The sequence below is a fragment of the Mycetomoellerius zeteki genome, unplaced genomic scaffold (assembly GCF_001594055.1).
Source record: "Mycetomoellerius zeteki isolate Tzet28-1 unplaced genomic scaffold, Tzet1.0 scaffold27, whole genome shotgun sequence".
Taxonomy (NCBI): Eukaryota; Metazoa; Arthropoda; class Insecta; order Hymenoptera; family Formicidae; genus Mycetomoellerius; species Mycetomoellerius zeteki.
In genome coordinates, this window is record NW_017257249.1 from 116,765 (window position 1) to 133,283 (window position 16,519).

Genomic DNA, 16,519 nt, shown 5'->3' on the forward strand with positions numbered 1-16,519 from the left:
TCCAGTCTCTCGCAATCTATTAAATGTCAACATAAACACTCTTCGGTTTGGCACTCTTCTGTTTGGAAATCGTCGTGCATATTCTCGCACCGCCTTTAAAGCATTACCGTTGCAGAAACCGTATACAAAAACCATATCAGCATATTCACTATTAGAATACGTACGCGGCATATTGCAAAAGACAAAATTCATCTACTGTTAAAGGCTTTCAAAGAGCGACTGACAAATTCATAACAGAAAGTGGAAAATGTAATCAAATATGTCGGTGCTAGATATGGCAAGAAATGTAAACATTTTTTTTCGATTTCTCTGAAACGGAGCAAAAACGAGCATATGTCTATAGGACTTTTTTTCTTAGTTTTTTACTCCTCTACACGCTCCCGAAGTTTTGCCATTTAATTTGGAAACACCCTGTATATATATATTTAATATTTATCGTATAATTATAGACTACTATAGTGACAAGTATAAACTACACATTCTCTGATTATACACAGAAATAACAGTTTTACTGAAGTATCTAAAAATTTAGCTAGACACAGATCTGGAAATAATTCCATAATTTTGTTATACCATCAAAATTTTTGGGTAGGCCATTTTAATCAATACACGCGAATATCTCGAAAAGGAGAAATTTTTTCAAAAAATGTTTCAGACAAAAGTTTTATAGTTTCAAGGGGGAAAGAAGACAGTGTGACCTTGTTTGATCTTGAGATGTTCTTAAAGTCAGGTCCATGTTAAATAAAATTTTTTAAACGGAACCCTTCATTTTTTATTGCGTATCCTTGTAACTTATTTTAAGAGTTTTCCAAAATGCTATAATAAAGTATTTTTTCGTTAAGTACATTTCGAGTTATGAGGTTCGAAAGTTACAGTAGGGGAGACCGGAGATAGTAGACTCATTTTTCAGTTTCGAATTTTTACAGACGAAATTAAGAGACTTATCGAAAAAATAAATTCTACGCCAGTTACTACATACATTTAACTATCCAATAATATTTTAATAATAAGGGAAAACTGATAATTACTATGAAAAAAAATGCATTTATCTAATGCATCCATCTGATTTAACTAACCCCGGGACCGGGGTAAGATGACTGATGGTATGGGATAATTTCACTGAGAGAAAACAAAATAGTTCCAGCAACTATAAATTTGGCAACTTTTACGATTGAAGTACCTGTAATTAGTTTTACAAAGTAATAGAAACTAAAGTAGTGCTGAATATTATAAAAATATAGTCACGGTAACAAATTGTATGCACTATTAATTGGTAGTGAAATAGTGACAACTACATTGAATAGTTACTTGAACTTCATGCAAATAGATATAACAATTACATTTTTCTAGTTTAGACAAAAATTTTTAAAGTGTCGCTCAGTACGAGTAGTACGCGGTTTTGTCACCAGAGAGACGTAGCGGAGTTCAGTTTCTCTTAAGAAGGAAACCACTCAACTTACGATAAAAGGCGCAGCGTTGGTTTCAAACTTGGAAGACAAAATTAAATAAGAAATGCATACACAAATTTGTAACTATGTATTATAAAGCTTTAATAAGAACGATAAGTAAATTAAGTGAACTAAGAAAATATAGTAATATTAACCATTTATAAATTGTTTATATGGTTAATGTACTATATTTTCTTAGTTCACTTAATCTAGTATTCTTATTAGAATTTAATAACATGTATATAGTTGAGGCGCTATTTCACTACAAATTTATAGTTATACTGATACGACTTTTTTCTCTGAGTGTTGATTAACATTATTAAAATGAAGATTAATAAATATTTTAAGGTACATTTTTTGGCTACAAAAATTTTATAAAAATGTATTTTAAACACAAATATATTTATTATAAAATAAAAAATGTATAACTTTGTACTAAATGACAATTTATCTAATCCGAATCGTTATCCGAATTACAAAAGTTACCCTTTATGCATTTAGAGTACCCACACACATGTTCACAAAATTATCTTTTTAATTATTCTTAATATTTTCACATTATTATTACTACTTCTATTACACTTAAAAATAATTTTACAAAAGAAAGAAGAATGTATGAACATATATGGATATTTTCATATATGGATATGGTTCATATATAATTATATATGTTTATGAATATTTATACATGTTTATGTATAAATGTTCATAAACGTATGTAATTTATCATATTATGTATGTTTATACATATTTATACATATTAATGCATAAAAAATTTCTTATACATGTAATTTAACTATTATAACTGATAAAAAAAGTTGATAGAGAATGATTGAGAACGATAGGATTTCTATCAATTTGTATCGCGTTTTCTATAAGTTTATATCATTTTCTATCGTTGACCTCGCGAGCATCACGATTGATCGGATATGAATCCTATCATGTTTTATCGGATTTTGTAAGATTTATACAAGATTCCTATAAGATCTGATTTAAATTAATGAATTTACGAACCAAATTTCATATTCAAAATGATTTTTTCAAAAGGATTTTTCTATCGTTCTCTATCAACGTTTTTACCAGGGTGTAATGAATGACAGTTTTTATAACTTAACAAACTTTAACGATTAATATTTCGATTCACAAGGCAGAATAATGCTTCTTTTTGTTAAATTCGTTCTTTTCGTGCAAAAACACATCGAATGAGCCTAGTTTTATCGAGATTGGACGTAAGGGAGAACTAAACTTATATTTATCACTGAGGTAAATCTCTTTAAAGGAATGAAATATTGCCACTCTTTTTCAAGAAGTGAAATATTTCATTCTTTTTCAAAACTGACTGTACTTTCACTCTTTTAGAGTGAGATTTCATTTCGAGAAGTTTGGGAGTAGATCTAGTACTATCAGAGTCGTCACTAAATTAGTCATATAGCCCCGTATTGTGGTTAGCTTACTAGCCCCATCCGTTCATTTTTTAAAAACATTAACAGTATACGATAACAAAGACAGATCAACAAAAAAAATCTGTTGGACTTTATTAAGTAAGAACTACGCTTACTATCTAAATAGAAATAAAATATCTCAGACAATTATATACGATTGTAAAACAAAAACTTTAAGAATAAAAATGTTTACTTAGGTGTACGATTTTTTAAAATTGTAGCGTAACTTCTATCATAGATGTGTTAGCAACGAGATGTTACAACAGACTGAGCGGCAGTCGCTGCTGCGTGCTCAGACGGGTTTACGTGTCTCGCGCGACTTGTTTATAACGTAGCCTCGATTATTCTACTTACCCCTATAGTTTACTGATCCCGGTCTCCCCTACTGCCGACATTTGCATTATCCAAGGTGTCCGACCGACGGCTAAAACCTCTTGAATGTTGTTCATCTCTTGAATGTTGTGTCAGGATCACGACCTGGATAACATTTATCAAGATCAAGGCCATTGGAGGTTGTAGGTACCTCTTATTTTCATTTTTGTACTAAAAATTCATTTTTACATAAAACGGTTTTAGCCGTCGGTCGGACAACTTGGCTAATGCAAATGCCGGCAGTACTGTAACTTTCGAACTTCATAACTCGAAATCTACTTAACGAAAAAATACTTTATTATAGCGTTTTGGAAAGCTCTTGAAATAAGCTGCAAGAATACGCAATAAAAATGGAGGGTTCCGTTTAAAAAATTTTATTTAACATGAACCTGACCTTAAGGACATCTTCTCAGATCAAACAAGATCACTGTCTTCTTTCTCCCTTGAAACCATAAAACTTTTGTTTGAAACATTTTTTGAAAAAATTTCTCCTTTTCGAGATATTCGCGTGTATTGATTGAACTGGCCTACCCTATATATTACTGAAACTGGTTGCAAGGATGTCAAAACTTTTTGCATCCTACATGCATTGCGCATCATGTTTGAGATTTCTACATAATTATTTTGCTGAAACTTCACCAAAAAATCGTGTAGCTTCTGTGCTCTGTTAGAAAGAATTTAACATTCTTGATCTCTTTGTTTGTTTCAAGTCTTTCTAAACGAAGAGTGACAACTTTATAAGAAGTGCATTCTTTTATTACGTCTATGAGTATAACAAGTATAACTGCAAAAAATCTTAGATTTAAGAAGAGATTTGAAATTGAAGCGAGATGTTCAGAATTCTATCACAGAGTTGTGTGGGAAGTTCTATACGCGCAAAAAACGGATGGAAATTTTATATCCCGTTTAATTCACAATTTAAAAGCAATAAAAATTCAATTATTGTAGGACCATACATTCCTCTTCGTAATTAATTACTTTCATTAAAGTAACCGATTCACGGCTGTCAGCGATTATGATCGGTGACGAAGCGAAAATAATTATTTCGTGGGAAGAAGCGTGAAGTGCGATCAACTGTGATACATTCGTTCATCGATAATCGGCGAATCGTTTTGCCGATGACGTACTCGAGCGAATGTATATGTATACCAGTCACAGATTTACGATCCGCGCCTGTTTCGCCAGGAGCGACGATATTAAACGTTAACGTCGGATTGACCATCTTGGGGCGCAAAGCGTTTTACTTGGCATCGCTCACGTGACTTTCTTCGATATTCAGGAATTTGCGAGTACGGGGAGATTTTTACACGTATATTTACATTATGCATTTATGCAATTTTATACATTACTTTTATGCGCACACATCCATAGGTAAACCGTAATTTTAAAACGGAATATCCTCGATCCGATATTTACATGTTACTAAAATAAATGCTATGATAATGTTATATTAATGCCAGATAATAAATGCAAGACGAAACGTCGTTTACTCGAAAGATTCGTATAACTTCCATAAGCGTCGCTGTTTTTTAAAAGCATAATACATTGACGGAAACAATGTAGTCCTTAATCCGTTAAAAGACCGTGTGACACGATGCCCTCATAAAAGCGTAACATTTTGACACGGGCAGCGGTCGTGTAAGCTTGGCTGAGCGCCAATACACGGCTATTAAAACAGCCATTAAAAATCTGCATTATAATTCCTTGCATGCACGCGGAGATAAACAACATTGTCAAGCTGATTAATGTCGAACACGATAGTGGAAGCAAATTAACTCTACCTTTATTATGCACAGTTTAATGAAGGATATTTAACTGCAAAAATACTGTTAAAAGGTCCATGGCAAGCGAATTATTTTAAACGTGCTCTGAAAGATGTTTTTTCTCTGTATCTTCTACTCGCAAAAATACGTTGCTGAACCTTCCCCATATTTCGAGAAAAAGTACCTACAAGTTATTGTAGAAGAATCATAAAGAGAATCAATCGAAGATTGAAAATTGACGATTGGTCGACAGTCGATCATATCGATCTATAGTGATCAAATCCGCGAAAGAGTATAAAGTCAAATAAAGAGTTTACGAATCAGTAAAAGAATTAAAGAGTGCGTGAGAAACGATTACGAGAGAAGAGTTACGTTTGAATTAAAACAAACGACTTTCAATATTTCCTGTGAGTTTGATGCGAATAGAAATGTTTAATTATTGGAGAGCCGATTCTTGATTTGTAATCGCATGAGACGAGCCTCTTAGGTAAAAGATTTCGTTCACTACATAATCATGTAAATATATTCGGAATAAATTATGATCATCTATATCTTTGCGTACAATAAAAATTGTACGCAAAGATATAGATGATCATAATTTATTATATTTTAAATTATCGTTCATCATCAACCTCTTCTACAATATTATGTAGAATTAATAAAGTGAAATATTAAAAGGCCAAAAGAAACGAGCATGGAACAAAAGATATTAACGCCTTTTGTACGGTAACATATTTTTGCGAGAAGATGCAGAATAAAAAGAATATCTTCTAGCACGTATTTATAATAATTTGCTCATCATGGATCTTTTTAACAGCATTTTTACAGCTAAATACGCTCCATTAATCTATGCATAGTAGAGTAAATTCGCTTTGTACACGTACGAATTTTTATTTAATATCTTAATGCATGAAGTGAATATAATAATTAACCTTATATATATAATGTTGTTCTTAAAAATCAAAGTAGTATATATTAAGTTTATTTATTAATTTATATATAATAATGATTAAATAAATTATTTTATAGTTATTGCAACTGTTTTACAGCTTTATAAAATAGTTATTCTTAGCTAGCTGTGTAGTTGAACTATTATCATTGTAACTATTTTATACTTATTATAACTATAAAATAGTTTATTTAATTATACGTATATATATATATAATATTATTGTACATTAATTTCACAAATATAAAATTTCTATAGTTGTCACCTACATAGTTGCCACCGCTATGTTTTCTTTTTGAATGCGGCAATCCGGGGTTTCGCCTCTAATGCAAAGTTTCTCCGTGGAACAAATAATGCCCGTTACCCTACCATCGCAGTTACAAAGGTTTGTAATGAAATGTAATTTAAATTGGTAAGAAGGAGAGAAGAGAGGAGGGAAGGAAGGGAGGCCGGACGACATGAAAGTGTCGATGTCGATCGACGAAACATGCGCATGACAACGCTTTAACGAGGATTCAATTTTGTCACGGCTCGGCCGTCGTGCCCGGAGAAAACCGTGGAAAGGAGCCGGGAACTTCCGGGAAAGTTTCTTCTTCATCCGAGTACCCGAGCTTTTATTACCGGACGTCCGAGGAAACTTTCTCTCTCGCGCGGTTTCGACGCTAAAACTTTCGCCTGTGGCGCACAACCGCCGTAATCCACCCTCACCGGTTGGTAGCATTCGTCCCTCTTTTTCTCTTCCTTTCTCTCGCTATCTGAGAAACCCCCTCAGAATTTGATTAAACAGGTAGCGCGCAACGTTCACGGCGCCCTCGAATTTGATTCGCTTCGTCGAACCGTCGCTGTCGGAAGTTTCTCGCCTCCACTCCTTCGTGACTCCAGTTAAGGGAAGACAGTCAGATGTCTGTCTCGGTACGTCGCACCAATTCCGACGTTCTCCACCCAAAAGAACCTAAATGCATTTTGACCTTAAGAGCGACTTCCCGGGAATGCAAATGTGTTCCCCGGTGATACCGCGCGTCTACGCGAGTTCTCGTGTTACGAGCGACGTGTTTCGCTCGGCCGGGTGTAGCTTCGCCGAGATCTGCCGGAGGCGTCGGAGAGGAGATAAGGCGGAAAATAAGACAAGGTGCGCCTTAAGTTCGCTATTTGCCTCCCAATTTGTCGCGTGCTCGTCCTCAATTATAAACTCCGAGAACAAGTCTTAGTTCTCTCTCGTTCTTTCCCTCTACGTGAATCTTATCGACGACTCCGGTTACGCGAACGGAACGCGTTCGTCAACGAACGACGTAATCGAGGAGGTGATTTTCCCTCGCCATTGAGATGAGTACGAGTACAAGTTGTATAATTTAACATCCCGCGCAGAGTTTATCGTTTCGACGTCCCGATAACGATGTTCATTGCCGACTAAAGCTCACGCTGCGTGCTTTCAGCACGCTTCAGCACTATTCCGCCGCTTTCGCTTGGGATTGAGATACTTCTTACTCGGATCGCAAACTAGTATCGCAATTCCGACGATTGGCGCGCGGCGATTCAATGGACCGCCGTAGTTTCGCTGACGGGTTATTGCCAGATCTCATTCCTCCGCTCTTTCCCCTCCTTTGCTGGATACAGAAGTGAATAAAACGGGAAATGACGTCTGTGCATTTTCACCCGTCATATCGAGCCGCCAAGTGACACCGCGCTTACGATGCTCCCTCATTTAAATGATGGATTGCGCGGGTGCTACTACATTCTTTCGTGGGCGCGGTTAATCGCTCGTTAACGTCTCGCGAACTTTCGCGATAATGAAGCGCAGCCTCTCCATCTGAATCGACTTGCGCCCTTATTCGTGGAATGAACGCGGCTCGAACTGATAGATCGCGGATCTCGGTGCAGAGATTCGAAGTGTCGAGGAGATGAGCCGATCGACAAGCTTGTCTCATTAACCCTTCATTACTCGCGTGGGGTGTCCAGGACACCCTGCCACTGAGAGAAGTTTTTGGTATTTATGACCATAATTTACTATAATCCGTGGCTATAATCTGACAATTTCATGTTACACTAGCATAATTATGATTATTAGTAATAATTTATTACTATAATTTTAATAATACTATAATTTACTATAATTACTATATTTAATATAATTTTAATAATAGATAATAACTATATATGTGTATAATTCTATTAACAAATATACATATATAATTAGCAACCAAAAATTATAATTATAGTTTTTTTATAATTATTTTATCATAAAACAATTACAATTGCTATAATTTAATTACATTACAATTTATAGTTGACTATATAATAGTCGTCCCAAAGAATGACTATAAATTATAATTAAATTATTGTAATTTATTTTTATGTTAATAATAACTATAATTATAATCATTTTTAGTTGTCTCTCTCTCTCTCTCAATAATATATATTTTTTAGTAGAAATAATTAGACTTATATACGTCTAATTATTAATATTATAGATATACTATATTATACACATTATACAATATAATGAAACAATCATAATTATGCAAATATCTATTAATGATCACAAATGCCAAAAATTTTTCTTTTAAAGAAATCTTACAAATTCACTAAATATATTAAGCTGTTTATATCTAGGCAAAAACAAGTTTTTTTTGCTGAAGTATTTAAAAATTTAGAAAACACATATTTTGTTGGAAATATGTTGGAATGATTTTGTTGGACCTTCAAAATAATTATGTAGATCGTTTAAGGTTTAAGCGTTGATGAGAATGCCGCAAAAAGTTTTAATATACTACCAACTAGTTACAGCGTCGTACAAAATTATTTTTATACTCTAAACAATATTTTTAAATCTGTAACTAACTAAATTTTTAGATATTTTAGCAAAATCATTCTTTCCATGTATATATTATTACATTCAGCACAAATTGTTTCACACAATTAAAAAATTTTTTATATTTATTTTTATTTAAAGGATTTATTTAAAGGATATATATGGAGTATTACCAATCTTTATTTATGAATCGTCGAAAAGAATAATGAAAATTGAGGTATAACGTTAATGAAATATCAGAAACAGCTCATGTGCGAGTAATTATGTTAAAAAAAATCACTCGAATGGAGTAGGATTAACAGATCTCTCTTTTCTCCCCTTCTTTCTCTTTACATCTTCTCGCTTTATCGAAATATTATATATAAATGCTAAAAAATTTCAGCAAACAGCATTAGCACGTTCTTGAAATTAAAATCGCGTCTCTCCCGCACGCTGACACTTTATGTGCGAGTAGATTTTAATAATTAATAAGGCTTGACACTGAAACGACGGAATGAGCTCGGCTGGATACTGTCGGGTGTGTGTCACTGCCTTAGAAGTTTCGTGCCTAACGGCGTCTGACACGTGTAGATCAAATATTAAGGTACTTTTACTTTGAGCAATTCGCCTGTCGCTCAACAACACATTTATAAGTTAACACTTATAGTAGTCGACCCTAAAAAAATCTTATAAAGAAGAGAAGCGCAAAAGAGCGATGTAAAAAACGAGCCTTTTAAACGTCTCTCTGAAACATCCTCGCAACGTCCTTTTTAAAGCCTTGGAGCTACGCAAAGTTTTATATCAAGCTTGTCAAATGTTGGTATAAGATAATGTATCGTGCGCAGAGAGATGTTTGCTGAAAAAACAGAGACTTAGAAGAGCTACTTGGAAAAATCACGCGCGCTTGGTAAAAAGTCAAGAGTACTTTTGCAAAAGGAAAATCTCTTGTGTCCCTCTAACTTTCTCTGATATGTGGACCTCTTAGAAACTAAACTGATTAACTCTCGTAAGCTTCTTATTTTTGGTACTAGAGCACATGATCAATACATAACTTTATTAATTCTTTTTAATTCTTATTTCGTAGACTTCGTAGATATCAATCTGCTCCTAAGAGGCTCACACTATGAGAGGAAAATATATATTTTTAGTATTTGTAATTACATATAATTATATGTTACCATAATTATTATTATCGCTTTTTTAAATGTTATTAATAACAATTATAGTTACGGTAACATGCAAATATGCAATTAAAATCATAAATATCAAAAATGTAATTATAATTACAAATATCAAAAATTGTTTTTCTCAGTGTACGTCATGTCACAATAAAAGTATTAAAAATATTAACTTTAGTAAATGTATACTTACCAGTCAGTGTATAGTAAATATATACATTGGCTATAGCAGATTACAGTAAATGTATACTTTACTGAGTTAACATTTTGACTGTGACATATATAATATAAAACTCGGTTATGTTGAGGAGCATTTATGAGAACATTCTCTTCATACGAAAACGTTTTTAAGATACAACACTTCGCATGCGACGATTCATTCTTAAACTCGTTTCATTGCTTTTGTTTGAAAAGGAGCTACATAATAAACAAATATCTAAATAATTCGTATCGACCGATTCAACTTCTCGGGACGAGTGGGAGAGATGCATTTCAGACCGCGATTACTTGCAGACGAGACAGAGCAGCGGCGCGGTAGGAAACGGCGCGGAGGGACATGAGAGCACCAGCCCTTTGGACTGTACCCCGCGGGCGTCGATGACGATGGCCGTGACAACGTCTGCGCTACCTATGCAGCCGATCTACGTTTCTGCGGGATCGTGCTCCGCTGCCGACGTCCCTACGAATCTGCAACGCCGGCGACTATGGCAACTGCAGCAGGAACCACAAGAATTATCCCTAACACGGCCGACGGACACGGCCGCGTCCTCGTCGTCCATCCTTGACGAGCCTGTTAGAACCCCTCTCTCCACGAACGTTCTCCTGTCCCTGCCGGCTTCACCGAAACGATCGTCGGCGAGCCACTCTTCGTCCAGCAAGACGCCTATATCGAAATCGCAGATGAAAGGTGAGTTGAGATTTCTCAATAGATGTGTTTTTTTTCCAATCTGATTGCATTACTAGAATCGAAAATTAAATAGGAAGAACAGAGGGAGAGAGAAAGAGAAAATAAAGAGAGAATAAAATGCAAAAATGCACACTGAGAAAAATGTTTTATACTTATGATTATAATTGCATGGTAAAATAATTACGATTAGGAGCTTTATTTTTATAGTTACTGTTATAATATTAATAATAATGATTTTATTTATTCAACATAAATAAACATCTTATTTGGTCGAAACGGATGTAATAGAACAATGCTTAATAGTATTATTTTTGTGTGAATTTTACAATTTCCATTTTAAATAAACTGCCAATTATTTGTCGGTCCTGAAACGCATTCCTTATAGATTGAAACGGGAATACGTACACAGACAGAATTTTCTTTTAAAAACTCTGAAAATATAACGTATTACAATATATATATTTTCAGGGTTAATGTGGTACACATTAACCCTGAACGGTAATGTGGTACAATACAATATTTTAAAGATTTTTACCATGCACTTCAGTAAAATTGATCAAACTTATTTTATACCTTATCGTAGTTTTATTAACGAATGAAAGAGATTTACATTAAAATTCTTCGAAATACAATGTTATCCCAGGACTGTCATATTTTCAGGGTAAATTCTAAGAAAAAATTCTCTTCATGTAATAATACAAATTAAATTGATAAGCAATTTAATATTATTGCTGCTAATGAATATCTTTAAAATATTTATAGCTCTATATACAAAAAAATATATAATTGATACTATAATTTAAAGTTATTTTCGGTGCGAACTATATATTTTTTGATACATAGAATTAAAAATATAATTATTATTATTAACATTATAGCAATGCAATAACTACTATAATAATAACTATAAAAATGAAATTCTTAACCATAATTATTTTATTATGCAAATATAGTCATAAATATGAAACATTTTTATCTCAACAGAGAAGCTTATCTCTTTCTCTCTTTCTCTAACGTGATCCAAACCGTACGCCACGAATCTCATCTGGGCTTTAGGCTAATATTTCATTCGTCGTACAGCAAGTTTTTTGGCCGATTGGCCTATTGAGAGAACAAGTTTTTCGGGGGCTCCAGAAAGTCTCCATCTGATGGCCAATTGGCACGCCCCGGAAAAACTCGTCGCGCGACATGTGAAATATCAGGCTTACCTATCACAGTCTTCATTCGTTCCGAGCGAGACAGGTAACTTTTCTCGCATAATTAATTCTATCCATAGGGATAATCTATTCTATCCTATTATCTATTCTATCCTGTAAAGGGATTATAGGATCTTTGTGTACGAAAAAAGATACTTTCAATAAAATGCTTACTGTTAATTGAAACTAAAGGTACTTAATAAATCTCATTTGTTAATCCAACTTAGTTCCTAAATTCATCCAGTATCCAATTAAAAAATTTGCAAATCTCTAGGATTCACTTATAACTAATCAAAAAACATGTCGATAAGTAATACTTTTATTTACCAACAGAAAAATTAATGATAATTTTACTGAAAGTGTCTTTTTCCATGATGTGCAAAAACCCTAAAAGACCCCTTAAAATAAAACGCATAATAATATAACACTAAATATAAAAAATTCTTATTATAAAATATCTCCCAATATTTTTTCTCAAGACATGAAAAAAATTCTAAAATTTTTTAGAAGAAGGATTTTTCGGACAAATACTCATGCAACCAGGGCATTTCAGTGAAATATGAACGTAATAGATTAATAATATTAAAACAATATGATTAAGATAATAATTTTCGTTTACAACGTGCGAGTAAAATTATTTTCTCCTGTATTCATCACCTCGTATTATATTATGATATCAGGTTTCACATGCCGAAATGCAAATTTGTACTCTTTTGATCGCGGCGTCAGATGCCGGATGATGGAGATGCCCACGGCGCCGGATTCAATTTGGCACGCCCGGTAAACGGGATATCTCCTGTTTGGTGTCATCGTTTCGTTAATCCCGATAAAACTATGCTCGCTATGCCGCCGCACCGCGGCGTATGTGAGCTTCATTCACAGTTTTGCAACCGGCCATTATTTTTCCCCGCCGTTATCACTGTCGTACACGACAAGTGTACGTTCGAGAATCGGAAATCAGGCCAATTGATCGATCAAATCCGCACGCGAGATAAATAATTTCACGTTTTGCGTACATGGTGTCATGCAGACGTCGAACGTTTTTTTTAGTGCGAACATTTTTTTTTTATTTTCGCACGCGTCGTCCATCATGCACTTGTTTTTCTTTCTGGTTTTATAAATATCGCTATTGAATATTACATTTCCACTCACATCAGGTCGAATGAATAGAGATCTCTTCAATTGACGTCAAACAAATTGCATTGTAATGCCTGTAATATCGTTTCACATTTCGTGGTGCTCATCGTTTCCATTTTTTTGCATTTAATTATTCTCGCTAAGCCAAACGTAAATGTTCTATGGCAGATCATCGAAACCAATCTGAAAAACCGATTAATCAAAGAATAAATGCTTTCAATTTCTTTTTAAGAGAATCCAACATGAAAATGCGAATAGACAATTTTTTCTTCCATTTCATATTTTTTTCCACTTCGTAGCATGAGTTTTGTGCGAAATGACATTAATTCAGATGTATTTATCGACGAAACTGAATAACCAATCTCCTGGTAATTTTTATTACACGTACAATGTCATTACATAGTCGCAAACTCTGAATGAAGTTCTTCTTTTCAGTACAATACCGATGAAAAAAGGAGCTCATCAATATTTTTAATACAGTTTGAGACAGGCACTTATCAGTTACGCTTTAAATATATTTTAGTTTTCACGAAACTCGTCTAACTATAAACAAAGATTGTGTATTCAACTTTGTTATAAACGGCGTAACTTTATATACTGCGCGATCGATTATCCTTCAGTTTCATCACGTTAAATATATTTCCTAAAACTTATTTGAAAGTGCAATCACAAAATTTATGAGAATAAAATTAAACAATTACATTAAATTAGCACAGATTAAATCTCGTTCTTTGGTTTATTATAAAAAATTCATTTTTTTACTTTCTTTATTTTCTTTCTACTGAGTTTTTTCTTCTAAGATCGTGTTCGTTGAAAATATCTACGAAAATCACGTGTCTTTGTATACTTTGATGATATGTACTTCGGCGAACGTAATTTCTTCTGAAAAATCGTTACGTCTTTATTGTCTTCGTATAAGGACGTAAAAGGACGTAAAAGAACTTCTCTTAAAGCAGCTATCGTGTCACTATACTGTTGTCTTATCAATTGACACTGTCAGTAGAATCATTGATAAAGAACAGAAATAAAGAGGGAACACATGCTACTACCAAATTTGATACGTAAAATGAATTATATAAAAATTAATTGTGAAGATTACTTCCCTTGCATTAATCTTTACAAACTAAAATAAAGATTTTTCTATTTCATGTACCACAATTATTTTTGTAATTTGTTTTAATATTTTTCAAAAATACTATTTCAAATTATTTAATTAATCGAATCTCTAATATCGAAGCATGATCGACGTTAAATTCTAATCCACATTATATTATCGAAGTCAATTACAGTAATGCGATTCTAATGCTTGCATTCTTGCTCATTTTGAAATATGATACGGTTCAACAGATAAGTGAAAACTATGCGACTCTGAAATTATATCTATAATTTCGATTCGATATTTACAGTCGCTACTAGAAACTCAAATAAAACTCATTTCTCGTCCCAAGTTTCTTTTTCCTACAGCCAAAATTTTTGAAAAGAAATTACAGTAATTATTATATAGTCAATTTAAAAAAAATTGATTTAATATTATAACTCTATGTAAAATACCCTATGTAGCAGCTTTTTTCGAAAGTTCTACGGGGACCGAAATGAGACGAAAGAAGCAGAGATGACGAGAGCAGTACCATTCCTGTTAGGGTGGAAGTCTGTAGATAAAGAAGAAGAATCGTTCTCTACTTCCCATCTGAATTCTCCGGCCTCGGTTGATTTCTGCGCCAAATGCGATCACTGAAATCGCGTCCGCAATTCAAGATAATATGTAACTTCGTTTTACGCGATATGCATCTGAGGTAAAATTCGCGTAGCGACTGTAAATAAGATTGTAAAAGCGTAAGACGCGATCACGTCGATTACATCGAGACTCGTAGTTTCCTCGTACGAGCAATTGTGCATGGATACGCGTATAATGCGCCGCCAGAATCAACGGCGCGAGAAACGAGGCCATTAAACGATCGAGTCAAGCACCGTTGAGTCGAACCCGCACACCAGTTTGTACTCGTATCTCGTCAAATTCACTCCGGGAATTCGACCACTACCCTTAGTCAGTTAACCTCCGTCAGTGACCGTCTCTGAAAGGGTAATTCCAGAGAGGACGCTTGACGTTAGTGCCATAACGGGTCGGATATTCGGCTAAAGGGAAAAATTCAAAGCGCATAATGCCCAATTTAATTAATGTAGAAGTAGAAGACTAGAAAAAATTGCTCTAAAATTACATCATAAATGAGAATAAACGGCGAAACAATTTACACTGTACAATTTTTTCAGGGACTGCGAAAGTTGAAGTAATTTTAGTTATTTCCAGTGCAGAAAGCGAAACGTATTTATATTGGAACTACTCACGCTGGTTTCTTCTTTTCCTTTTCTTCAACAGAATTCAGGGAGGCCTTCAGGCTGTTTGACAAGGACGGCGATGGAACTATCACGAAAGAAGAACTCGGCAGGGTTATGCGTTCCTTGGGACAATTTGCGAGAGCGGAGGAGTTGAGAACGATGTTGCAGGAAATCGACATTGACGGTGAGCGGCAGCTCTATTATCCATCTTAGGCTACAGTAAAGTTAGAAAGAGTTTCGGATTGTAATGTTTCCGTTTGTATTCGACACTTGGAAAGTGTCATGCTCATATCGTTTCTATACTTAAAAAGTGATACTCAAAAAATTAAATTTCCCAAGAAGGACAAAACAACTATTTTTCAACCTGATAGAAAATTATTCACTAATCAAATAATATTGGTAAAAAGAATATATTCTTAACATGATCAAAAGCCTTTTTTGTCACTATTGTTTTGCAATTCTTAAAAAAATCACTCTTTCGAATTGTGATGATTTTGACGATTTTTTATGAAGTTAAGTTCACTTTTGATGATTGATAGGATAATGTTTACTTAAATAGTAACTTTCTTAAAAGTCACATCATTTTTTTAGTTGTGTATTTTTGAAGTAAGAAATTGATGTTACATTTTCAAGCAAATCTCTATTATTAATTTATTATTACACTGAAAAAAAAATTTCTAAATCTAAGTAACTTTTTTCTTGAATAGCTCCAAGTAAACATTTCTTTACTACAAGTAAATATTTACTAAATGTAAACTTATATTACTTGTTACAAGTTATAGTAATGACCGCTGGCTTTGTCTGTGTGTAATCAAAGGGAAGAAATTAAATTAATTGATATTTATCCGTACTTATTATTTCGAATTGGTCAGTGGAAATCAAAACGTTATAATTTACTAATATGCAATATAGTGTTTATTTTGAATTCAGCGTTTATCATTGGATTTATCCAATTAATATAGCCTGAGAGAAATTAGGCTAATATATAACGTAATTGTATTTGAC

At 33.7% G+C, this 16,519-nt stretch overlaps 1 protein-coding gene across 1 annotated transcript in view; it reads left to right on the forward strand.

Annotated features, from left to right (window-relative positions):
* The window catches only part of LOC108724067 (uncharacterized), a 113,563-nt gene that overhangs the window by 38,300 nt on the left and 58,744 nt on the right, over positions 1-16,519 (forward strand). The window contains exons 5-6 of the mRNA XM_018450225.1: positions 10,454-10,847; positions 15,555-15,698. Coding sequence (XP_018305727.1) covers positions 10,454-10,847; positions 15,555-15,698 — 538 coding nt within the window. The remainder of the gene's footprint in view (positions 1-10,453; positions 10,848-15,554; positions 15,699-16,519) is intronic.